We start from the raw sequence: 26,025 nt of genomic DNA, 5'->3' as shown, positions 1-26,025 counted from the left end.
GAAGCAGAGGCACTGCGTGTGGTGACCAAGGACAATACTATGACAGGTTTTTGGTTTGTTTAATCACTGAGGGACCTGCTGTTTAAATTTAATGTAGACTTTACACATTTCAGGTTAGATGTATTTTTAGTACTTTGCCGCTTGGACATTTACGGGTCAATATTCAAAGCGATTTAACTGGCCAGAAATGGCTCTGCTGAAAGCGACCAGTTAGTGCTAAACTTGAAACTAGCTCTGTTGGGGGCGTTTCGGGGGCAAAGTCATCACTTGGCCGGCTACGGTAACTGCAAAAAAGTCAGTCCTATCTTTCTGCGGTGCCCCATAGCCCGTTACGCGCTAAATGTTTTTGCTGTTCCATATACCCGGAAAATAAATGTCTGGAGCCCAGACATGGTCTAGCACTATATTTCCATGGATAACGCTGGTGGCGATCGGCAAAAACCCAGCCAACCACCAAGAGTTAAAAGAAGGTAGCTCTTATATGGGGAAGAGGAGAGAAAAATGCACCAGTGGGAGATGGAGAGGAAAAAGCAAAAGAGTAAGAGAAATGCCCCAGTGGTGCAGAGGAGGGAGAGAAGAAAGAGAGAAATGCACCGCAGTGGGGGGGGGGGGGGGGGGGGGGGGGGATTTCAGAGAGAGAAATGCACCAATGAGATTGGGAGAGAGCAAGAGACAAAGAGAAATGCCCCAGTGGTGGAGAGGAGGGAGAGAGAGAAACAAAATGCACCGTGGTGGTGGTGGTGGTGGAGAATGCAGCAGTGGGAGAGGGAGAGAGAAATGCATCAGTGGTGGCAATTGGGGGAATGGGAACAGAGAGAGAGAGGTAGAAATGAACCAACGGCCTGGGGAGTACAAGGGAGGGAGGAGAGCATAGAATAGCAGTATGTACCCAAGAAAGTGCCAGCAGCAAGTGAAGCATTGTTAATTTACATAGCATTTATTTGCAAGGGGGGTGTAGATAGGGTTGGGACTCTCAGTTCTGCACATAAAACTCGCACTTATACCAGGTCTATGGTTGGTGCGTGTGAATGCCAGTCTCTCCAAAACTACTAGGAGCAGGGGGCACACAATGAACCTACAAAGTAGTAAATTTAAAAGAAATCGGCAGAAGAGGCCTTGGTTGGACAACTGCTGGAGGTCTCATCGAGTCTAGACGCACAACATCCTCCCTCCCTGCCGAGTTCCAGAATTGGGCAGCCGCAGGACCCGGATCAGAATACCAAAGTGTACTCTAGTTCTGGATTGTTCGTAGTGGATGCTGGGGGGGGTGTCCATTACCTCAGTCTTACCGACTTGCTCGGGGAGAGCATGATCTGGAGCTAAGGGTTTGAGTGGGGAGCAGTCTCTGGCGATTATCTAGGCCATGATTTGGAGGAACCCAAAGTGAGGAGGCCGGCCCCTGCAAGTTTGATTAAACCTCCATTTGTTACACTCGACGCCATTTGGTCAGCCCTGGTCTGACTGGAATCTTCAGTAACTAAGACTTCAGAAGAACTTGCTCAACTGACTAATAAGCTGGAAGGTAAAATGGCTGAGCACGAGAAACGGAAAGGATTGGAAAGATGGAACAGTTGGAGGACCACCAAGATGCACTATTTTTGATATTTTATTTACATTTGTACCCTGCACTTTCCCACTCATAGCAGGCTCAATGCGGCAGGCAATGGAGGGTTAAGTGACTTGCCCAGAGTCACAAGGAGCTGCCTGTGCCAGGAATCAAACTCAGTTCCTCAGGACCAAAGTCCACCACCCTAACCACTAGGCCACTCCACTCCTCATACTGTTTCACGGTAGTTCTATTACTAGGTTTCAATTTACTCATTTATTGTAGTTATGTTTATTCTTGGTTATTTTATTATTGTTATGCTGTTAACAGAATTGTAAGTTTTATGTTTAAACTGTACCTGCTGTACACCGCCTTGGGTGACTCTCTTCATAAAGGTGGTTAATAAATCCCAATAAATAAAATATTTAATACATTTGTACTAGATAAACTGAACACTCATCGTAGGATGGACACGATTGTGAATAAATTGAGATCTTTGAATTTAACATTTGTAAACTTCCTGAAAATAGCTTTTGAAGCTACCAAGAGCCACTTTAAAGAAGTATTTTTTGCAATTTCTCCTGTTGCTAAATGCTATTTCTTGCCAAAGAGATCTGGGCAAGAGACCTAATATTTCAAATGACAGTCTCAATATATCAGGCCATTGTAGAACAATCAGTGGACAAAGAAACTAATAAAGCTACATTATTGGTAGCTTTTGGTTTTGAGCAGGATAAAGAGAGAATTATCATAACCAGACTGCCTTATTCCTTGGACTGAAATTGTGGATATTAACACAAGATCAAAGAAAAACGTTTTTACGTGCGGGCTTGGTGGCTCGTTGTCTTGGAATGCAAGTTTTTGCGAGATTTCAACAGTCACAATACATTTACAGGGAAGCGAATAGATATGTTTTCTTTGAACCTGCATAATTTCATCTTTTCCTTGATGGTAAAAGAAACCCACTTGGGCTGAGAGTAGTTTCAGCTGTGAATCTTGCAGGTACTTGAGCCGTTAGGTCATGGAATGGAATCAAGACAGTCTTTCTTTGATGTTTTTTGTTTCTATTAGTAATTAGCTCCTTTTTTCCTTATCTCGAATCGCCTCCTAATCTGTTTTGGAAGGAGAACATAGTTCCATTTCCTTTTTTGGATATTTTGTTATGTTGTATTGATTTGATGTATTATTGTAAAAGCATAAATACAACATTATAAAGGTCCTTCAAGTAACCGAGGAAAGAGTAAATGAACATCAAGCCTGCCCATGCCTTCTCTGTTGGAAGTCTGCCACTTATGTGCTCCACTTTCTGCCTCTTTTCCATGTACACAACAGAACCAGCCTTCCCAGTCACAACTAACCAGCAAAGATTTTGCCAACAAAATTAAAGGTCTCCATCAGGACCTACAGCCAGTCCCATCAAAGCTCCTACCAGCTAAGGAAGAGAACATTCCCTCTTCCCCGCCATGCACAGTCATCTGGGACTCATTCAACCAGGTCACAGAGAAGCCTCTTGAAAATATCCTGAAAGGTCTATGGCCTACAACCTTCCCTCTTGATCACTGGCTAGCAAAGATTGTACAACGAGCAAGCACAGGCCTCATTGGAGGGGCCACTAAAATTGTTAAGTCCTCTGTTATGGAAGGGCAGCTGCCAACAACACTAAAAAGAGATGTGGAGCGCCCCCTACTGAAAAACAGCTCACCGGACCAGGACAAGCTCGAAAACTGCCGACCAGTGTCTAACATTCCTTTCCTGGCAAAACTTATAGAACGGACAGTCTGCAGTTATCTCAATGACTGGCTAATTGAAAGTAATTGGCCAGACCCAAGTCAATCTGCCTTCATACCTGGGTATGGAACAGAGACAGTTCTTGTGTCCCTTCTTGATGATCTGCACAGAAACTGTGACAGAGGATCTGCCTCGATACTAATGTTACTGGATTTCTCAGCAGCCTTTGACATTGTGGATCATAATATCATGCTTACAAGACTGGCAGGACACAGTACTTACATGGTTCAAATCCTATTTGTCAGACAATGCCCTTGGGCACTGGACTGTGGGGTACCACAGGGATCCATATTGTCTCCCATTTTATTTAATATCTACCTCAAGCCTCTGGCTGAGCTGCTTTGGTCAATGGACACCAACTTCTACATCTATACAGATTATGTGCAACTACTGATACCCACAACTCTTAGTAAACTGACTGCCTGCCTAACCACAACTCAGGAATGGGCAAACAACAACAAACTCTGCCTGAACCCAAGTAAAACAGAGATTCTTTGGGTACCTAACACAAATGGGCAAATACCTGACTTCAAAATACCTTTTTGGAAGCTTGAACTCCCCTAAAAGTCACAGGTCAGGAATCTTGGGATACTGTTAGACTTATCACTCACTCTGATCCTGCAAATTCAACCAACCTTTAAAAATTGACTTTATCACCTGTGACAACCACAAAATCTCTCTCCATATATTGAAAAGATGAATCTGACCACGGTGGTCCATGACATGATAATATCATGACTAGATTACTGTAATGCCCTGTACACTGGCCAAACCAAAAAGAGTTTGTATCAGCTGCAACACGACTGAAAGAAGGCTGCAAGTCATGTGACCACATCACACCCTTCCTGAAAAAACTACACCAGCTACCAGTACCTTACAGGGCTAAATTTAAAACTCTGTTTGATTTTCAAGGCCCTCAGACAGAGTTAACCCTTTACACACCTTCGAGACCTCTAAGGTCCTCTCAAGGATCATCACTATCTATCCCCTCATCAAAAAAATTTGTACGATAGTGATACCCACCAGTGAGCGTTCTCGGGAGTAGCCCCCCCAAGCTCTGGAATTTAGTCCCAGAGGGGCTACGTATAACTCGAGACTATCTCTACTCCAGGAAGCAGGCGAAAGCCTGGCTCTTCCCTCAAGCCTTTTAATACATAGGGCGACTGACTCTACACTCATTCTGCACCTGGACTATCTTGCTACACACACTGTAACTTGGACCAGTTCCTTATATCTTGATTAACTGTACAAAAGAACTTGCCTTGAGTTTAGCCACCCATTTATTTCTCCCAAATGACTCTGTACCACGCTTTTTGTCCCCATCTATATATCTGCACTTGGCCCCTCGGCTATAAGGTTAGCTGTATTGTAGAAAAGCATTAGCGTCATATCTATGTTATTTTAATGTTCTAATGTGTGCTTATTGATGTTTCATTAATATTATGCTGCATTCTCTCTCTGTTATTTGAATTTCAGTGCTGTTAAGTGTGTGTATTCTGATCCTGTTTGTCCTATTATTAGGTTTCAATTTGCCGTTTTCAAGTTTACCTCATTTTTTGTATTTTTGTTTATATTTGCTCATTTTACTCTTCTTATGCTGTTAAGTTTTATGTTAAACTGTATCTACCTTGGGTGAATCTCTTCAATAAATATATAAATAAATAAATGTAAGACCTTCCTAGAAAAGGCTCAGTTTTGAATCTGTAATTTTCATGTTTGCATCTCTGGCTGTGACAGGTCCTTTTACGAGCCTGAAGTGAGCTCTCCGAGAAAGAGTAACCTTTATTAATCTACCCAGATGTCTGCGTCTTGTTTGATATTTGCTTAGTAACTGCAGTGTAAACCATCTTGTCTGCTGACACCTCTCTGCCTAAAATGGTTACCATGCTGTAATGGTGTTATTAAAGCCTCCGTGTGTCAAGTGTTTGCATTGTGTGACCACCTGTCTGTTATATGCACAAACAGGAGGGGGAGGGGAGAGTACAGGAGGATTCTTCTTTAGAATGAGCTGAACTTGTGAGTGGAAGATGCAAGCTCTTAGCTTAACAAAGAGCAGCATAAAGCCCCGATTCCTAAAAAAAAAAAACAACAACTCTAGTTTGTTGAATTCACAAATGTCTTTCCTTCACTATGTGCTAGACAAATGGAAAGGGCCTCAGCACGGTGGATCTCAAGTAATGTCACTTTGCTGTGATATATAGAGGTCCATTTAATCAGTCCTGAGAAAAGTCTTACATCCAAGGACACCAACCCTTGAAGACAGTTAAAGTCAACTCAATCCTCTCCCTTCTACCACTTCCAAGGAGTTTCTGCTGCTGTAGGAAAGATGAAACTGGTTTTGGTCTGGCACCAGAGATGTAATTTACTAACTCTTTCATTTTCTATTGCATTCCGTTCTGTATTCCAGTGTAATTACGCAATTAACAGGACATTCAGGTACTTCTCTGGAAATTAAATGGAAGGTAGAGTTGGCTTCCTGTCCTAGGCAAAGTGACTCAAGATTTCAGCCTCACATAGAAGTGAATACAAGAGAGAACTTCTCAAAGGGCTAACTCAAAATACTGGAGACACCTAAAGAGCAAAGGACAGAGAAGTGACACTAAAATGTTTTCTGGATTTGCTGAGAGAAACAGCTCTAATTAGAAGCTGGTGAAAATATTTGAAGGGGAAACTCTCAGCTGAATTCTCTTTTCGGGGGGGGGGGGGTGGGGGGGTGGGGGGTTGTCTGTCCATATAAATCAAATCAGACAGTAAGGGCTAGCACGCATCACCAGAAACCCTCTGCCTCTCTCCTCGTCCGTCTAATCTATTCATGTAGCTCTGTGGAAGGCTTCAAAACTGAGCAGACATTTGCCCAAAATAAAATCAGTGCCCAGTGTAGAGATGCAATGAAAGAAAAAAAAAAAACACAGCCTGGCCTTCAAGATTGAAATAAACGGAGTCCTTTATTTCGAGACAGACCTGACATGGGCCGTGTTTCGGCGTGAAAACACCTGCCTCAGGCGTCCAAAATCACACTGTTCAAAAAAGGCAAAGTAGGAAAAAATTCCTTACAACAATGGTGTATCTCCCAAGGAGAAATGGAACACAATTATCCACACTATTGTAATAAAAATGTCGTCAGTTAGAAAAAAACACACCAAATGCAACACTCTGAATCCTCATCTTCCATCTGCTTATCCAGGGGCATGAATGAAGACAGTCACTGTGCCATGCTACACAAAAGATATCTAGGAAAGACCCCCAAGGCCCACTCTGAAAAAGGGCTGAGGTGAGACAGACTCTGAGGTTAATGGAAGCAGTACAGCAGGAGTCTCCCAGGCCAAAGTCAGCTCTTCTGCACCTCACACTTGCCAACAGCTACTTGAATGAAGCCAGAATAGTTGAATATTAAAACGGTCGTAAAGACCCCGATTTCACTGTTTGAAGACTTTCTATGAAGGAATGATCAAGGCGCCACTTTCACCTCAGTTTTTAAGGGTGACATGAAAGCATCTGATGCTCTTCCCCTCCTTTCCCAGTCTGTTTTTTTGTTGGGGGGGGGGGGTATGTTAGTTTTCATATCTTTGCTTTATCATTTCCAGGCATTTTATTGTAGAATTCAGTGCAGTTAGGAGAGAACAGATGCACTGGAATCAAATCCTACATTCACAATCATTTTTCTAAGCCTGGCTCCCCGCCCCCACCCCCACAACATGTACTTAAACGTCAACGTCAAGGCCCCTACAAAGAAACCTTTGCACCTCTCCTTACAGAAGGATAGAAAGGGTTTATTTCATCTCTCCACCGTTGGCTGGGTCTAGAGAGTCCAGAAGTCACCCCTCAGCCCTGGCTGCTTAATCTCTGCCCAGGTCCCAGTGGCATTTACTGCTCTCCTCACCTGCCCACCTGGGAGAAATCCCTGGTTGCCCATTACTGCTCCCCTCCCCCCCTCCTCCCCTTCCCCCATCACTGCTGCACCTTGCATTGTTCATTCCTCCAGCTTTCTCTCTGAGCCCCTGCTTTCATTTGGGGAGGGGGGGGGCGCCACTTCCTCCTCTGTCTCCACCCCCTTCCTTACCCCCCCCTCTTCCCTACCTTTGTGCATGCCCGTGTATTTATCCTTGATGACAGTCAGCTCGTAGATCTTGCCAAACTGCTCGAAGATGGGTTTCAGATCCTTTTCTTCCAGATTGCGGGGGATTTGCCCAATGAAAAGTTTAATGGCATCTGGCTCCTTCATTGGGGGAGGGGGCGGATAGAGCAGGCACAGGCTCACCCGTCTGCCAAACCCAACAGGGATTTCGCAGCCCCCACAAGAAGAGTGCGGGCTAACAAAGACCCTGGCTCCAGCCGCTTAATCCGGATTGCAGTCCTTGAGCAGGGAAGCCTTGCGCCTTTTCGGGATCTGCACCCTCTGCCTCGAGCTTTTCTTCGGCTGCACAAAGCTACCGAGCGCCCGCCCCGTGATGTCAGCACTAGGGGTCGGGGACAAACTCCGGGCTCTGTCCCCAGGAGGAAAGGGCTCAGCTGGGACACGCCCCCCAGATTCTCACGCCCCCTAAAGAGAAGGGAGTGGAGGGGGGGGGTTCAAAACCCCTCCCGGCAGAAAGCCCCCGAAAGGCGCAGACTGCCAGGCAGCTCTGTTTCTGCTCCGAGGGGAGGAGTTTGCAGACGCTCCCTGGACGCCCCATTGTTCGCTTCTCGGAACTGTCCCTGGTGCTGAAGCAAAGCGGGCGGTGCTGAAACGGAGCAACGGGGCCAGGTGCGGACAATCGGGCTCCAGAAGCACCAGACCCGCGGGTCCGGATGTAGAAAAAAAAAAAAGCAAACACTCGGAACCCCGACCTCCTCTCCTATACCCAAAACAGGACCCCTAACACGGACAATCAGGGCCCCAAAAGCAGATCTGCGTTACGGATCCAAAAAAAAACAACCAAAAAACACAGAAATCCAGAACCTTAACCCCCCCCCACACACACACACACTATACCCAGAATAGTTACCCCTAACACGGACAATCAGGGCCCCCAAAGCAGATCTGCGGTTATGGAGCCAAAAAAACAACAACAACCGAAAAACACAGAAATCCAGAACCTTAAACCCCTCCCCCCCCTCCTATACCCAAAATAGTTACCCCTAACACGGACAATCAGGGCCCCAAAAGCAGATCTGCGGTTATGGAGCCAAAAAAACAACAACAACCAAAAAACACAGAAATCCAGAACCTTAACCCCCCCCCCCCCCACACACACACACACACTATACCCAGAATGGTCACCCCTAACACGGACAATCAGGGCCCCAAAAGCAGATCTGCGGTTACGGATCGAAAAACAACAACAACCGAAAAACACAGAAATCCAGAACCTTAAACCCCCCCCCCCCCCATACCCAGAATAGTTACCCCTAACACAGACAATCGGGCTCAGAAGCAGATCTGCAGATACGGACCAAAAAAAAACCCCCAACAACCTCTTTCCACCCCTAAAACACAGAAATCCAGAACCTTAACCCCCCCCCCCCCACACACACACACACACTATACCCAGAATAGTTACCCCTAACACGGACAATCAGGGCCCCAAAAGCAGATCTGCGTTACGGATCCAAAAAAAAACAACCGAAAAACACAGAAATCCAGAACCTTAACCCCCCCCCCCCCCCCCCCCACACACACACACACACTATACCCAGAATAGTTACCCCTAACATGGACAATCAGGGCCCCCAAAGCAGATCTGCGGTTATGGAGCCAAAAAAACAACAACAACCAAAAAACACAGAAATCCAGAACCTTAAACCCCTCCCCCCCCTCCTATACCCAAAATAGTTACCCCTAACACGGACAATCAGGGCCCCAAAAGCAGATCTGCGGTTATGGAGCCAAAAAAACAACAACAACCAAAAAACACAGAAATCCAGAACCTTAACCCCCCCCCCACACACACACACACACACACTATACCCAGAATGGTCACCCCTAACACGGACAATCAGGGCCCCAAAAGCAGATCTGCGGTTACGGATCGAAAAACAACAACAACCGAAAAACACAGAAATCCAGAACCTTAAACCCCCCCCCCCCCCCATACCCAGAATAGTTACCCCTAACACAGACAATCGGGCTCAGAAGCAGATCTGCAGATACGGACCAAAAAAAAACCCCCAACAACCTCTTTCCACCCCTAAAACACAGAAATCCAGAACCTTAATCCCCCCACACTATACCCAGAATAGTTACCCCTAACACGGACAATCAGGGCCCCCAAAGCAGATCTGCGGTTATGGAGCCAAAAAAACAACAACAACCGAAAAACACAGAAATCCAGAACCTTAAACCCCTCCCCCCCCTCCTATACCCAAAATAGTTACCCCTAACACGGACAATCAGGGCCCCAAAAGCAGATCTGCGGTTATGGAGCCAAAAAAAACAACAACAACCAAAAAACACAGAAATCCAGAACCTTAACCCCCCCCCCCCCCCAGACACACACACACACTATACCCAGAATAGTTACCCCTAACACGGACAATCAGGGCCCCAAAAGCAGATAAAAAAAAAAACAACCAAAAAACACAGAAATCCAGAACCTTAACCCCCCCCCCCCCCCCACACACACACACACTATACCCAGAATAGTTACCCCTAACACGGACAATCAGGGCCCCCAAAGCAGATCTGCGGTTATGGAGCCAAAAAAACAACAACTACCGAAAAACACAGAAATCCAGAACCTTAAACCCCTCCCTCCCCCCCTCCTATACCCAAAATAGTTACCCCTAACACGGACAATCAGGGCCCCAAAAGCAGATCTGCGGTTATGGAGCCAAAAAAACAACAACAACCAAAAAACACAGAAATCCAGAACCTTAACCCCCCCCCCCCCCCCCCCCCCACACACACACACACACTATACCCAGAATAGTTACCCCTAACACGGACAATCAGGGCCCCAAAAGCAGATCTGCGTTACGGATCCAAAAAAAACAACCAAAAAACACAGAAATCCAGAACCTTAACCCCCCCCCCCCACACACACACACACACTATACCCAGAATGGTCACCCCTAACACGGACAATCAGGGCCCCAAAAGCAGATCCAAAAAAAACAACCCAAAAACACAGAAATCCAGAACCTTAACCCCCCCCCCCCCCACACACACACACACACACTATACCCAGAATGGTCACCCCTAACACGGACAATCAGGGCCCCAAAAGCAGATCCAAAAAAAAACAACCAAAAAACACAGAAATCCAGAACCTTAACCCCCCCCCCCCCCCCACACACACACACACTGTACCCAAAATAGTTACCCCTAACACGGACAATCAGGGCCCCAAAAGCAGATCTGCGGTTACGGATCCAAAAAAACCAACAACCGAAAAACACAGAAATCCAGAACCTTAAAACCCCCCCCCCCCCATACCCAGAATAGTTACCCCTAACACAGACAATCGGGCTCAGAAGCAGATCTGCACATACGGACCAAAAAAAAACCCCCAACAACCTCTTTCCACCCCTAAGACACAAAAATCCAGAACCTTAATCCCCCCACACTATACCCAGAATAGTTACCCCTAACACAAACAACCAGGGGCTCAGAAGCTGATCTGCAGATACGGAACAAAAAAACAACAACCCCCCCCCCCAAAAAAACAACCATAAACCACAGAAATCCAGAACCTTAATCCCCCCCCACTATACCCAGAATAGTTACCCCTAACACAAACAACCAGGGGCTCAGAAGCTGATCTGCAGATACGGAACAAAAAAACAACAACCCCCCCCCAAAAAAAAAACAACAACCATAAACCACAGAAATCCAGAACCTTAATCCCCCCCCCCCCCCCCACCACCACTATACCCAGAATAGTTACCCCTAATACAAACAATCAGGGGCTCAGAAGCAGATCTGCAGATACGGAACAAAAAAAAAACAACAACCAAAAAACACAGAAATCCAGAACCTTAACCCCCCCCCCCCCACACACACACACACACACACTATACCCAAAATAGTTACCCCTAACACGGACAATCAGGGCCCCAAAAGCAGATCTGCGGTTACGGATCCAAAAAAACCAACAACTGAAAAACACAGAAATCCAGAACCTTAACCCCCCCCCCCCCCCCCCCATACCCAGAATAGTTACCCCTAACACAGACAATCGGACTCAGAAGCAGATCTGCGTTACGTATCCAAAAAAAACAACCAAAAAACACAGAAATCCAGAACCATAACCCCCCCCCCCCCCCCCCCCCCACACACACACACTATACCCAGAATGGTCACCCCTAACACGGACAAGCAGGGCCCCAAAAGCAGATCTGCGTTACGGATCCAAAAAAAACAACCAAAAAACACAGAAATCCAGAACCTTAACCCCCCCCCCCACACACACACACACACACACTATACCCAGAATGGTCACCCCTAACACAGACAAGCAGGGCCCCAAAAGCAGATCTGCGTTACGGATCCAAAAAAAACAACCAAAAAACACAGCAATCAAGAACCTTAACCCCCCCCCCCCCACACACACACACTATACCCAGAATGGTCACCCCTAACACGGACAAGCAGGGCCCCAAAAGCAGATCTGCGTTACGGATCCAAAAAAAACAACCAAAAAACACAGCAATCAAGAACCTTAACCCCCCCCCCCCCACACACACACACACACTATACCCAGAATGGTCACCCCTAACACGGACAAGCAGGGCCCCAAAAGCAGATCTGCGGTTACTGATCCAAAAAAAAAAACAACAACCGAAAAACACAGAAATCCAGAACCTTAACCCCCCCCCCCTCCTATACCCAGAATAGTTACCCCTAACACAGACAATCAAGGGCTCAGAAGCAGATCTGCGGTTACGGAACAAAAAAAAACCCAACAACCTCTCCCCACCCCCAAAATACAGAAATCCAGAACCTTAATCCCCCCCCCCCCCCACTATACCCAGAATAGTTACCCCTAATACAAACAATCAGGGGCTCAGAAGCAGATCTGCAGATACGGAACAAAAAAAAAAACAACAACCAAAAAACACAGAAATCCAGAACCTTAATCCCCCCCCCCCACACACACACACACACACTAAGAGCCAGGGGCCAAAGGCAGATAATCAGAGCCCCGATCCTGAGGGCCCAGGAGTACTAGATTGTGATTCTGGATTCTATAAACAGATTATCTGGAACTCTGACTCCTTCCCCATACCTAGGGCCAGGGACCACCAACACAGATAAACAGGGCCTCAACACACACACTTACCAGATAAATTCCTCTCCCCCTCCCCCTAATCCTGTTCTAACTTGAAAGAGGTGTGCTGTTGGGATGAGACATTAAATGCTGACCCCATGCTGCTCTGATAATACAATTTTTTTTCCTGTTATTCTCATACAAATCTGAGAGCACCCTAAAAATATAACAACATAATAGCCATACTGGGTCAGACCAGCCCAGTATCCTGTTTCCAACAGTGGCCAAGCCAGGTCACAAGTACCTAGCAGAAACCCAAATTGTAGTATTTTCGGTCGTATTTACCATCCCTTTTCTTATAATTCCCAGCATCTTGTTTGCTTTTTTGGCTACCGCTGCCGCATACTGAGCAGAAGATTTCAGCATATTATCTACAAGTGTTAAAGAGGATTGTTTTCACTGACTTTCAGCCCTAAACCAGTCTATAAATAAACACCTTATTTTGCTTTAATTTGCTTGGATTATGTCTGCTGAGTTACCCAGTTCCAGGCTGGAGATTTTGAAAAACAGTCTTGGCCTTTTGATCACCCCAATCTGGTGTAGGATCAGGCACTACAGATCCCATAATGTTCTGGGATGCAAGTTCAAAACCTGGTCTGTCTAAAAACTGGCTAACTTGGCATCTCTGTATTCTGCCCATGACCCTAAGCTGAAGCGGTGCCCATAACAGAGCTGCCAAGATATCCATTCCAGCAGGGAGGCCATTTAGACAATCCTGGCTTTGAACTGACCTCTTTTAAAGCAGTGAAAGATTTATAAAATGTTATTTAGAGAACATTTTACTTAGCAAAATCAGATATAATTAAGTCTAACCAGTTACTTGTAAAGAGCAGCTCCAATTAAGTCCCCATAACGTCCTTCTGGAGAACAGCTGTTTGGCAACTTAGATACCAGGGTGTTTAGAAGTGCACTGGAAAGGACTTTGGCCAGACTAGAAGATCACTAGCACACCCCAAGCAAGAATAACTACCTTCTACAAATTCCTTACCAAACAGCAGCAAACCCTAGGAACAAGTCCAGGCCCTGTCACACCTGCTGGAGAGAAATAAGATTCTCCTCTAGATCACATGGTGACAAACTCTCCTTACAATCCCAGAGAGGAGCACTTAGAATTAACCATGTGGCAACCAGACACTTGCCTGTACACCCACCAGTAAAGCCAGGTCCACTGTCCTGCTGCAGAGCTGCCAAGTTACTGAAATCCAGGAGGGAGACATTTGGCCACTGCTGCTCATGCTGACTATACATCCCAAGGCAGTGTGGGATTTGTAGTGCCTGGTCCTGCCCATTGAAACTGGCACTGCAGATCCCATAATGTATCAGGATGGGGTTGTTAGAAATGTCCCCCCCTGGAGCTGGGTAGCTTTGTGTTTTAGGGCAAAAGACAGTACTCATAGTTTCACTAGGAGTAGCCTAGTGGTTAGTGCAGTGGACTTTGATCCTGGGGAACTGAGTTCAATTCCCACTGCAGCTCCTTGTGACTCTGGGCAAGTCACTTAACCCTCCATTGCCCCTGGTACAAAATAAGTACCTGAATATATGTAAACCACTTTGAATGTAGTTGCAAAAACCTCAGAAAGGTACCATTTCCCTTTCCCAATAAAATCCCCACTATGGGGTGCCCCAAAAGAGATATTTCAACTGGACATTCGGGAGCCTTAAAAGTGGGGTGGGGGGAATTTAACTGTTTTCCTTCCAGCCTTTGGAGCAGCTCTCTGGTTGGTATTGCTTTAAAGTCCAATTATTTGGTATTTGGAAAAAGACTGAACATATGATTTATTCATGTAGACTTTTGATTGATTAGACTGATGGGTGTCTCAGGGGGGTCCTCTTTTGAATATTGTGTTGATTGTCTTTATGTAGTACGTGTTTTAAACAATTTTTTAATTTTTGTATTTGGGGCTTTGTGTAATTAAATTGTAGCAATAGATAATTTTTTGTCCACCCAAATGGTAATGAGAAGGGGGGAACCTGCTCAGCTTAGTGGCCGGTGAGAGGCTGCAGTAGTTGAGATTATCAGATGATACTTGGGTGTCCCAAGAGCTTTGGGGAGGGGGAGCAGGAAACTGTAATACTGGGGAGGATGAACTCAGGGGCAGTGATGCTATAGTACTGAGGAGGGGAGGGGGCAATGAGGCTGGAAGTATTGAGAAGGGTTTGATACCGGTCCTCTGAAGGGAAGATTCACACAGGTCACTTTCGTTCTAAAATGAACTGTAGCTCGGAGACTGAGCTCAAGGAAGCTACAAGTCTTTTCACTGTTGGATCCACTTTCTGTGAAATGTAAGAATTTACATTTTTGGTTCATTATAATTGCTTCTAATTAATTATAAAGTTTGTTAAATTTGGGGATGTTTTCTTGCATTTTTTATGTGCCTTTAATGCAAATGTTAATAAAGTAGAAATTCATATTAGTGCTCGGAAAAAAGATTCCCTCTTTTAACATTTAGTATTCACCGGGTTACTGAGGAATGTCACTGTATAATGTGTCTGACATGCAGTGTAAAGGAGACCCTTCTGCTTGGTAGGGTAGGGGACAGAGTAGGTACAGGACACCTTAGTTTATACCCCAAAAGCAAGACACATGTGAAATATCTTGAGTCACAGACTTGCCTAGTTATGGCTCAAGGTGTTCCATGTTTCTTTATGTATTTCCCATTGTTTTGTATTTTGCTCTAAATATATGGTCTCTATGAGTGACCTTTATACATCTTAGGAGGTATGATAATGTCTCTATAGGGGGAGTCAACTCTCAGCTATTTCTGCTGTGTTTGAGCTAAGGAGTGTGTGTGTGTGTGGGGGGGGGGGGGGTGTTAACGGATATTACTTTCCAGATGATATACAACTAACATTCTATACTGCTGTCTCTCCCCCCCAACACCCCCCTTACCTTTCCCTTCTAAATGATTGTCTGATAGAAATTAGTTAATGGATTGAGGACAATGAGGTTTACCCCCCCCCCCCCCAGCCATCAGCAGCTAGATCTTTCCCTGTCAAGGGTATTGACCCTTAATTTGGGGTTTTTTTAATTGAAATTCCCATAGAAGTGTATAATTACAGATCTCGTTAGATTAAGACTGCCAACTGGATCCAGAGTCAAAGGACAGGGCTGATCCAGTCCTGGGTTTACCCCAGTACATGCTGGGACTTGTAATCTTGCTTCACGCACTGGGGAAACAGGATACTGGGTTTGATGGACTTTCAAGCTGTCCCAGTATGGCAACACTTATGTACTTAAATCAAAACTACAAATCCCTGCATGCAAAGCGGTAAACCCAGGATTGGCTCACCCTCTCCTGTGGCAGCCTTAGTCTACAACAGGGACACACCAAGCCAGTCAGATTTTCAGCATATCCACAATGAATATGCATGAGATAGATCTGAGAAAGAATGGAGGCAGTGAATGCAACTATATCTAATACCTGACTGGCTAGGTGTCCTAAGGACTGGGATTTATATGATTTTTTTAACTTGCTCAGCTGGATTCCTGGGACCTAAAGGGGGGAAATATTCATATATCACATTTAAGTTCAGTTACTCTCATCACCACTTTGTATTTGGATATGAAAACAAAGACCAAACCTTTGTTCATCCGAGCTGATGTAATTTCTAGTTTTTGTCAGTCTGCTTTTTGGGATTTATTTTCCTTTATAATTAATCTTATACTTGTTTTATTATTTGCTCTATGAAAACTTTTCCATCTATGGAAAACAAAAAATGCCCTGTGAGATTTTCCCCCTGTCCTCATGGGATCTTCAACCTCATTCGTTGTCTCAATGAAAATCTTAGGAGCATCATTTTGATGCTGCCTTCTCTTTGAACATCAGATCTTCAATTTGGTTAAGAGGTACTTCTATTCCCTGCAAGTGACCCTCTTGAGGTTTTCATGTCTCTTGTGTACTGGGGCCACATAATTTATTCTCCAAAATATTGTAAACGGCTTCCTTTGAAAGCTGGTGTGGTGACTGTGAATACCTATACTAAATGAGCCGGGGTTGGGGGGGGGAGGTGCTTCTGTCTCTTCAGCACAATCTCTTTATTTATGGGGTTCAGTGGAGAAGGGGAGGCTATTAAATTTGGAGGACTCTAATGATTAGAGCAGAGGGCTGAGCACCGGGGAAGCTGGGTTCAAATCACACTGTGGCTTCTTGTGATCTTGGGCAAGTCACTTAACCCTCCACTGCCTCAGGTTTAAACTTACATTGTGAGCCCTCTGGAGACAGAGAAATACCTACTACACCCCTCACCTTGAGCCACAACTGAAAAATAAGCGTGTGAGTTAAATACCAAATCCCTTCCCTGGGTTTTGGGGATGAAGGGAAGTGATTAAATTCTGGTTATAGAAACAGAGGAGTCTCTCAGTGGCAGTGGCGTATGAAGGGGGTGGGGCGGTCCGCCCTGGGTGCACGCGCTGGGGGGGGGGGGTGTCGGCTCGCTGCTTCCCTGCTCTTTCTGCCCCGGAACAGGTTACTTCCTAACCCTTATTCACTTGTTCAGAACCCTTATTTTATCATCCTCACCTTAATATTCACTTATCTCTTGTTTGTCCTGTTTTTCTGTCCTAATTAGATTGTAAGCTCTGTCGAGCAGGGACTGTCTCTTCATGTTCAAGTGTACAGCGCTGCGTACGTCTAGTAGCGCTATAGAAATGATAAGTAGTAGTAGGTCTCCTATGCCACTTCCCATCTAGGATTATCAGAGACAGAAAGGCAGCGAGGAGGCTGATGGGGGAGGGGGCAATGGAGGATGACCCGGGAGGTTAAAGGACAAAAGCAGGGGGGGGGGCTTTGTGATGTGTCCAGTATTAAAGTGTGGCCCCGGGCCTCATGTCACATCTCGGAGGAGTAGCCTAAGCCTCCAGTCCTTCCATCCAGGCTGGGGGGGAGAAGCAAGCATGGATTGTCCGCTTTGTACCGGGACATTTCAGATCTGGATCTAGGCCAGGAAAAGACGACACGAGGCAGAAACCCGGTCCTGGCCGGGGTGAGCAGCGCCGCCGAAGCCGCAGAAGCAAAGGAGGATCAGCAAAAGCAGCAGCAGCAGCCCCGAAGCCAAGCCCCGCCTCTCTCATCACACGTGTCCCAGCGTGAGCGGCGACTCTCCACTCCTGTCGCACACATGTAGCCGTCACGCGCACGAGTCACCTCCTCCTTCCCAGTGCACCTTCTACAGCGAGGGGCAGGGTCTCGGCTACCCTGGCAAGAGGCAGCGGTGGCTCCAGCATGGAAGAACCAGACCGGGAGGCGCTGAACCGGGATCAGGGGGAGAAACTGAGGGAGCTGCAGGTGAGAGGGGAGGGGGCTGAGGTGAGCAGCAGGTGTGAGGGGAGGGGCTAGTGAGCAGTAGGTGTGAATGGAGAAAAGGGGAGGGGCTGTGAAGCAGCAGTTGTGAGAGGGGAAGGGAATTGAAGTAGCAGGGGAGAGGGGGGGAAGAAAGGGGGAAGGGGGGGAGAGGGAAGGGCTTAGGGAGCTGTAGGTACTTGAGGGGGGGAAAGTGCTTGAAGGAGCTGATGGAAGAGGGTCAAGGGATCCTGCAGGCTCTTGGATGAAAGAATGTCTGTAGGGAGAGATGGAGAGTACCTGTAGCTTGGGGGGGGGGGGGGGCTGATGAAAAGGAGCAGATGTGCAAAAGTGAGAGTGAGTTGGGAGGGAGGAGGCGAAGAGGGAGAATTGCACATACTGTGGTAGAGAAGTGGAGATTGAAGGAGAGAAACTGAAGATACTTGGTGGAAGTATCTGGTGCAGGGGGAGGGGATAGGAATTGGTGCATAGAGCTACATGTGTAGGGCTGGAGGGGGTCTGCACATTTATTACCACTGCTGCCAGCACCTTTCTCCCTCCTTCCAGATAAAGAGTCGTGTAGAGAATGAAAAATATCTCAGGTCTCACGCCGAGGTGGAGCTTCTGCTGACCGGCTTCATCAGGTAGCCCCCTGCATTCATTCCCCCCCCACCTCCCCAACCTCTGTACCAGAGGAAGTCTGTTTCTCACTTCCTTACTGCCACCTTTGTTTTTCTGGTTGCTAGAGAAGTCCTGCTGAAGAGACCACAGAAGATTTGTGAGTTTGCTGCAGGTGAGATGTTCAGCCTCCACCTCACTCTGCCCCTGCCCTCCTCTGATTCCTTTGTAGAAGCTCAGCCAACCTCCATGGGGGCTACCTTAGCCTGGCCCTCATCTGGAGAGAAGTCTCCTCACAATGACCCATTAGACTCTTAGCTGTGGGTTCAGTGGTCAGTCTAAAGAACTTTAGTAACCACCAGGAAGTGGTAGAACACATTGAAATAGAGATTTATAACGGAATCTACCTCTCTCCACAAAGCAAATGGGTCTACTATTTATTTATTTGTTGCATTTGTATCCCACCTCGTTGCAGGCTCAATGTGGCTTATGGGTACTGGAAATAGAAGTGAATATACATTAGGTTTACAGAGGGTTTGTATTACATGGTGGTGAATTACATGATGGTGTTAAAGAGACATTATAAGACAGTACTAGAAGTTCAAAAGATTAGTTACACATGTTGATCTTGTCGAAGAGATAGGTTTTTAATAGTTTGTGGAACTTGGTCAGTTCATAGACCGTTTTCAAGTTACGTGGCAGCGCATTCCAGAGCTGCGTGTTCGTATAGGAAAAGGTAGATGCATGCGTTGATTTGTATTTCAAACCCTTACCCTTGGGAGGATGAAGAATGAGGGGTGTGCGGGAAGATTTTTTTGCATTCCTGGGTGGTAGTTCTATTAGATCTGACGTGTAGGCTGGGGCGTTACATGGATGATTTTATGGGCTAAAGTGCAAAGTTTGAACGTTGATGCGTTCTTTTAGTGGGAGCCAGTGTAGTTTTTCTCGTAGGGGTTTCGCGCTTTCGTATTGTTTTCAGAATCCAGTATGGGACAAGCCCAAAACATGCTCAAACGGTCTTTACTGAGAGACCGTTTCAGATATTGTTTCCGATCACTTTACAGACCCTGAGCTCCCAGAGAAGATAATAGACAAGGAGCAGCAAAGCAGGAAGCGACGGGCTGGGCTTGCTGATAATATTCTGCTGTTTGAGTCTGCATTCCCCTTTCCTGAAAAATGATCAAACTACTGTAAAGCTGACTTGGAGTCTGGTGTTTGCTTGTGTTGTTTGCAGTGCATTTGTTTTTCAGGGATGCTACTGTTGAGGTCTCTGTCCGTTGTCTCCTTTGGAAGCTTTGCTTTGTCAGGCAAACCATTTGGGAGAAGTGGATGTCTACTTTTCTTTATACAATAGGTCCCTAGTACACACATTTATAGAATTACCCTCTCTTGATTATTGTTCCACTGCTGTTTTAATAGTATTTTCAATAGTGAAAATACTTGAGTTTAGCTTTGTTTGGCTTTATTTTCTTTTTATTTTTGTTGGACTTTTAGTAGATATGATTTTGTACATTATAACATGTTCAGTGTTTGAATATTTTGTATTAAGATTTATTTAAGCATCTCCATATTCTGTTTTAACTGTGCAAACTGACTTGAACTAGTTCCCCCAGGTAAAACTGGTTTTAAATGGCATTAAATTGAATTTTAATAAAAACATACTACTGTATGACTTAATGCAAATAAATGTAGAAGTTATTTAGGAGATATTGAGTGTAGATTTTGTGGTTTTAGGCCCAAGTGATCAACGGCAAAGGAATGTCCTAATGTTCAATGCCAGAGACGTACGGAGGTGGAAGGCGGGGATAGTGCTGGCCAGACTCATACGGTCTGTGCCCTGAAAAAGACAGGTACAAATCAAGGTAAGGTATACACATGAGTTTATCTTGTTGGGCAGACTGGATGGACCGTGCAGGTCTTTTTTTTGCCGTCATCTACTATGTTACTATGTATTACATTTCAAACTTAGGGCCAGATGCACTAAACTTAATGAGCCATCAACGAGCAAGTAGTAAACCCTGGCATGCACTACTTTTTTTCCTGAGAGGGTAGCAGCTAACGAAAACAGAATGCAGATGAGCAAATTGTGTAGAAACCCCTATTGTGATGAGATGCACTAACCTTTTCCGATTGCCTTTAAACTGGAAAACACTGCCTTCCCCCTTTGCAATAATAAAAATGTTTTGTTTTTTTTGCCAGTGCTTCACTCAGCTGAGACCTGGAAGTCCCTGAGCCAATCACAATGCATGCAGCCGAGCTAAACACGCTGTGATTGGCTCAGAGACTTCCTGGTCTCTCAGCGGAGTGAAGCACGGCCAAAAAGGATGTTTTTATTATTCTGGGGTTGAATGATGTCCAAAAAAAGAGCCTGCAGCATCAGAGCCTGTTTGATTTTTTTTTAATAAGTCCATTTTGGGCGCCCCCCCCCCATAATACAAACGTCCTTTTTGGCCGTGCTCCACTCAGCTGAGAGACCTGGAAGTAAGGGAGGGACATCCAAGTAAGTAGAGTTGTGACCGAGTGAGCACCGGTCTTGTAATCCAGAGGTGGCGGGTTCAAATGCCACTAATAGTTTTGTTAAAAAAATTAAAAAGGACAAGCACTTGATTTTTTCCAATTTTTTTAAGTTGTGTGAAGTCTTTATTGAACATTTATCAAAACAGCGTAACAAAATACAGCACTCCAGAACAAGTAAGTAATAGCATAACTGATCAGCTCCAGGTCTCTCTCAGCCAATCCCAGCACGTTTAGCTGTTACCAGTATCAGCTAAACATGCTGTGCTTGGCTGAGAGAGACCTGGAGGGAGGAACGTCCAAAAAGTTTTGATTTGTGTCTTCTCACGTCCCGATTTTCTGGGCTGGAAGGCTCCTCCGTATCGTCAGGTTAGTTTTTATTCTCTTGCCTCTGAACTGTACATTAGCTTGTACCCTGTAAAAAGAACATCTTTTTAGAGGGAGTTTCTTTTTTATAGTAAAGGACGTCCTTGGTATGCGCAGAGCAGCCAGCATAACGCTTGGCTGCTCTGCGCATGCTCGACTGGCCGACTGTTTAACGATGGAATAGAGAATGCAAGTGAGCTACAACGAGCAGCTCATTTGCATTCCTTTTCCTTGATGCATGCCCGTTCCTTACCGATTCGCTAAGGGAATCGGTAAGGGAAGGGCTCTAACGATTGATTAGTGCATCTAGCCCTTAGATCCCGCTTTAACCTCACAGTTCTAAGTGAGTTACAGAAGTTAAGAGGCCAGAACAATCTCTGGGAATTACATTGTTGGGAGGCTGACATTATTTAGTGCTATCCCCAAACAATGAATCTGACACTTTTTCACGATGAAAGACTGCCATCATAAAGTGCAGGAGGTTTTATTACCTCTGAGCAGTCAAAGTTAGAGAACTGGGATGATTATCTAAATCTTCACACACATATAATGTGCCTCCTGTTTCTGGTGTTATAATCAGCAGATAATGGTTGAAGTGGCATTTCTGTAACCAGAAAGATCCTTCACCCCCCCCCCCCCCCCCCACACACCCGAAGGCCTCTGTCTGACTACTGGAGAACCTTTCAGGCATTACTGGAAGAGACTCAGATAACAGCAGAGCAATCTACACATTGACTTACATCTGAAAAAGGAGTTCTGTTAACCTATCGGCGCAGTCCAGCCTGTGCTTCCAGGGTTCTGCTAACATGCCAGTGATCAGATCATGTTTTCACACAAGTGCAACCCAGATCCACCCTTTCCTAGATGTATTAATCAGAAAACCTGGACAAAGCACGAGATTCCAGACAAGTGACTTTATTATGATTGTAAATCATCTTATCTGCCCGTCAGGGCTATCCAACACACTGAATAATAATAAAAAACAAAAACCCCACCCCAGTGCAGAACAGAACCAGGACTGGATCCTGTAAGCCACAGATTCTACATAAACCTGAACACAGCTCTTTCACACAGAAATGGCCCAGTATGTCCTTCCATTCCACAGGATCAGAGTGAATGCTGCACTGTTAAATCTCCACAGCAGAAATCCTCAAGAACTTGCCGTGTGAGAGTCGTCTCTGTCTGTTGCTTCTGCTGCTAATTCGTGCTTTTGGTCTGTGGCTTGGCTGATGTCACAACAAACATTGGGATTCTAACAGAATCGATACCATTCACCTGAAAAACAAATACCGCACACTCCAGAAAAATGGTTCCATAAAATCCAGAGCAGAACCCAAAGGGCTTGCTGTAGAGCTGTCTAAGTTTGGGTCTAAAAATTAAGAGAGAAGAAGCTGCCGCAATCAATTGTTACACATTCAAAGCAGACTGTCTGCTATGTTACAGGACCACTCTGCATGCTCAGAAGGGCCAAGGTGAAGGTGCCTCTTTTATACCAAAGAAACAGCTCAGCACGGCAGGAGGGCTTAAGGTTACCCATTCCTCTGAAGAGCCAGCCAGGTACAAGACCCATACCTCCCCCCAGAACAAAGACAACTTACTGTCACTTCACACCAGTACTCCCCCCACTGTGTAATCCGCTCATCCGGCAGGGTCAGGGCATGAGGTGGCACAAACACACCCAACTGGAAATAAGGATGAGAAATGATCAGTGACAAAGGGGTCACAAGCTGCATAGAGAAAATGTCTCAGATCATATCAGGTGGAAATGCATTATAGCATTTTGAAGTGGAGGAAATATTTGGCTGCATTTCATGTTTTGCTATTCTCTTTCTCCCACCCACCCCGACTTCCACTTTATTTCTACGTCATCAACAGCAGTGTTTCCACTCAGAACAAGTGTCTGCTCCACTGCTGCTGCCTTCATCTGCCTTTGGCCCTAATTCCAGTAATCCCCGAGCTTCGTGCATGTGCAAAAAGGTTTTTTTCTAGCACTGTGCACAGCATTCCTCACTTTTAGCCTCTGCTGTTTTAAACTAGGCAAGTTACACACAAATCCTCTCCGACTTCCCAGTACCTCCAATCACATTTATTCACCACCATAGGCAGTAATCTTTACACTACTCTCGCCACGATCTCCATACACAGATCTTTTCACTCAAATACCAACGTTTTTCAGGAAATTTCGGCACACGATCTCCTTGGTCAGCTCCCATGCCTCAGTACTACTTATTCCCACTTCTAGATGGCAATTCCGCAGAAATTTCAGAGTCTAAAATAGGAAGCAATGAGACCAAATCAGCCATACATGAACAGCTCCTTGCATATGAGCAGCTGCTGTTTATTTGCTCTTCATTTCTCTCATTTCCTTGTCACTATTTTCCTACCTTTTTTGCGTCCTGCTCTTGCATCACTGTGCTCCTTTCTCCGTAAGGCAATGATCCTCAACCCAGTGCTCCTTGGTATGCAAATTTCTCTCATGAATATCCATTATGGATATCTTAAAAGCTGACTGGTTAGATGTGCCCTGAGGACTGGGTTGAGAACCCTTGCCCTAAACTTTGTAAACACCATGTCAGGACCCCCCACTACCCCAATTAGTATAATGCTCAGGTCCCTCACTCTCAGCCGGAATGGTTCGCTAACATAAAAGGGAAAGACCTCTCTGGAAACCCTTTGCACTAGATCTGAAGACAGGTTTTCCTACCCAGAATGCCTCCACTTACCAATTCCCCAGTTCTGGTCTGAATTTGTTCCCCTGGTTTTCCACCATACAGACGCTAGAAGAGAACAAGATAATGAGTTACTCAATCCTGCTGTCTAACTCTCTATCCAGTGAGAGTCCCAGAGTGCCAACTACATCTCTCCATCTCTCTCCTCTTTCTAGTCCTGGGCAGCAGAACAACATTGATAAGCTGTCTTAACATCTGCACTTCTGATAATACACTGCAGCAAAGTAAAGAAAAGAATCTACCCCACAGACCCATGCCAGGAAAGTGTTTCAGTATACAGATGAAACATGAAATACCACTGCTTAACAAGCTGATACAGTAACTAGATACAATGGGGAATGATAGCAGCAGAAGAGAGAGAGATTAGACTATATTAGAAAAGAGCTAAAGTTCTGAGAATCCCCCAGCTGTGATCAGATGTTAACATTCCTGCACTCTGTGGTACTCGTAGCAAGACAAGAAGTAAGATTGAAATGCCACTTCCCTCTGGGAATCACTTACTCTTTTTTCTTCCTGAAATAATTTCTTGTTCTCGGGAGATGCATACACTGCGAGTCCCTGTGGCAGCAGTTTATTGCGTCCCTGTGCCTTCCTCACAAACACCGAGTCACCTCGCTCTCCCAGCTCTGAAAAGGAGAGGAAAACAGAACTGTATGGCCCACAGCATTAGTGGAAATGTGTAATCCAGAGCTGTGAAAAGTCACTGCTGAATAATGAGGTACCAGAGCAATGGGCCCCTGCTACTTGCACGAACTCTTACCCCCCCTCCCCCCCTTTTCCTTAGCTTCTACCACCTAAGAGACAGGGCGTTATAGAGAGGCATTAACTGAATGGGGCACTGTGCTCTTCCCCAGATGTCTACTATGCCCAAGTCTTGAACTGAAAACAAGGCAGCAAATGATGAGCCTTGGCTGCTCAGGTTCTTGCACCTGCACGGTCCAGCCAGTGGGCAGACTGGATGGACTGTGCAGGTCTTTTTCTGCCGTCATCTAGTATGTTACTCCCCCCAGCACAGGATACTGACTTTCCACAGTCTGCGTGAGGATCAGCTCCAGTTTGCCCTTGGGCTTGTGCTTCGTGTCCTCCAGGAACCGGTAAATGCGGTGTCTCCTGGGGTGAAGATAAGGCTCCTTCCCTTCAGCGGCCAGTGGCACTTGCCACCAGCGCTCGACCACCACCGTGCCCTGGAGAGAGAGAGAGAGGAGCCGTTAGTACAGTGAAAGGACCATCACGGGGGGGGGGGGGGGAGAGAGGAGCCGTTAGTACAGTGAAAGGACCATCACGGGGGGGGGGGGGGGGAGAGAGAGAGGAGCCGTTAGTACAGTGAAAGGACCATCACGGGGTGGGGGGGGAGAGAGAGAGGAGCCGTTAGTACAGTGAAAGGACCATCACGGGGGGGGGGGAGAGAGAGAGGAGCCGTTAGTACAGTGAAAGGACCATCACGGGGGGGGGGGGGGAGAGAGAGGAGCCGTTAGTACAGTGAAAGGACCATCACGGGGGGGGGGGGGGGAGAGAGAGGAGCCGTTAGTACAGTGAAAGGACCATCACGGGGGGGGGGGGGGGGAGAGAGAGAGGAGCCGTTAGTACAGTGAAAGGACCATCACGGGGGGGGGGGGGGGAGAGAGAGAGAGGAGCCGTTAGTACAGTGAAAGGACCATCACGGGGTGGGGGGGGGAGAGAGAGAGGAGCCGTTAGTACAGTGAAAGGACCATCACGGGGGGGGGGGGGGGGAGAGAGAGAGGAGCCGTTAGTACAGTGAAAGGACCATCACGGGGGGGGGGGGGGGGGGAGGCAGCGGGTCCAGGACTTCCTCACCCTGCTCTGAGTCAGGCAGACGCTCCGCTTCCCCACAGCCCCCAGGATTCGGCCAGCGATCAGCATGGCGCTGCTGCTGCTGCTTCCTGATGCGGCCGTCGCGGGCTGATGACGTGTGAGCG

General features: G+C 46.3%; 2 protein-coding genes and 1 long non-coding RNA gene across 3 annotated transcripts in view; 1 reads left to right on the top strand and 2 right to left on the bottom strand.

The window, feature by feature from the left end:
* CELF3 (CUGBP Elav-like family member 3) overlaps nucleotides 1-7,556 on the bottom strand; it is a 55,587-nt gene extending 48,031 nt beyond the window's left edge. The window contains exon 1 of the mRNA XM_030187045.1: nucleotides 7,412-7,556. Coding sequence (XP_030042905.1) covers nucleotides 7,412-7,556 — 145 coding nt within the window. The remainder of the gene's footprint in view (nucleotides 1-7,411) is intronic.
* A 10,489-nt stretch (nucleotides 7,557-18,045) lies between these two features.
* Nucleotides 18,046-18,620, top strand: LOC115456958. The gene is made up of 3 exons (XR_003939961.1): nucleotides 18,046-18,057; nucleotides 18,429-18,505; nucleotides 18,608-18,620. It is a non-coding gene; the product is annotated as an uncharacterized LOC115456958 (long non-coding RNA).
* Nucleotides 18,621-22,254: 3,634 nt separating this feature from the next.
* Nucleotides 22,255-26,005, bottom strand: MRPL9 (mitochondrial ribosomal protein L9). The gene is made up of 7 exons (XM_030188198.1): nucleotides 25,904-26,005; nucleotides 25,113-25,272; nucleotides 24,590-24,714; nucleotides 24,083-24,136; nucleotides 23,527-23,628; nucleotides 22,958-23,041; nucleotides 22,255-22,634 (listed from the first exon to the last, which is right to left on the bottom strand). Exons 1-7 carry the CDS (start codon nucleotides 25,967-25,969, stop codon nucleotides 22,557-22,559), a joined length of 669 nt encoding a protein of 222 aa, XP_030044058.1. The 5' UTR covers nucleotides 25,970-26,005; the 3' UTR covers nucleotides 22,255-22,556.
* Nucleotides 26,006-26,025: the final 20 nt, after the last annotated feature.

Source organism: Microcaecilia unicolor, chromosome 14, assembly GCF_901765095.1.
Source record: "Microcaecilia unicolor chromosome 14, aMicUni1.1, whole genome shotgun sequence".
Lineage (NCBI taxonomy): Eukaryota > Metazoa > Chordata > Amphibia > Gymnophiona > Siphonopidae > Microcaecilia > Microcaecilia unicolor.
This window is presented reverse-complemented; position numbering and strand designations above follow the sequence as displayed.

Bases quoted from the DNA above. Each gene is read 5' to 3' on its own strand.
- MRPL9 (XM_030188198.1), bottom strand. From the start codon at position 25,969: ATGCTGATCGCTGGCCGAATCCTGGGGGCTGTGGGGAAGCGGAGCGTC. The intron at 23,042-23,526 runs GTTGGTATTTGA...CCTTATTTCCAG, and splicing joins GCCGAAATTTCCTGAAAAAC to TTGGGTGTGTTTGTGCCACC. The intron at 22,635-22,957 runs GTAAGTTGTCTT...TTTGTTTTTCAG, and splicing joins AGTACTGGTGTGAAGTGACA to GTGAATGGTATCGATTCTGT.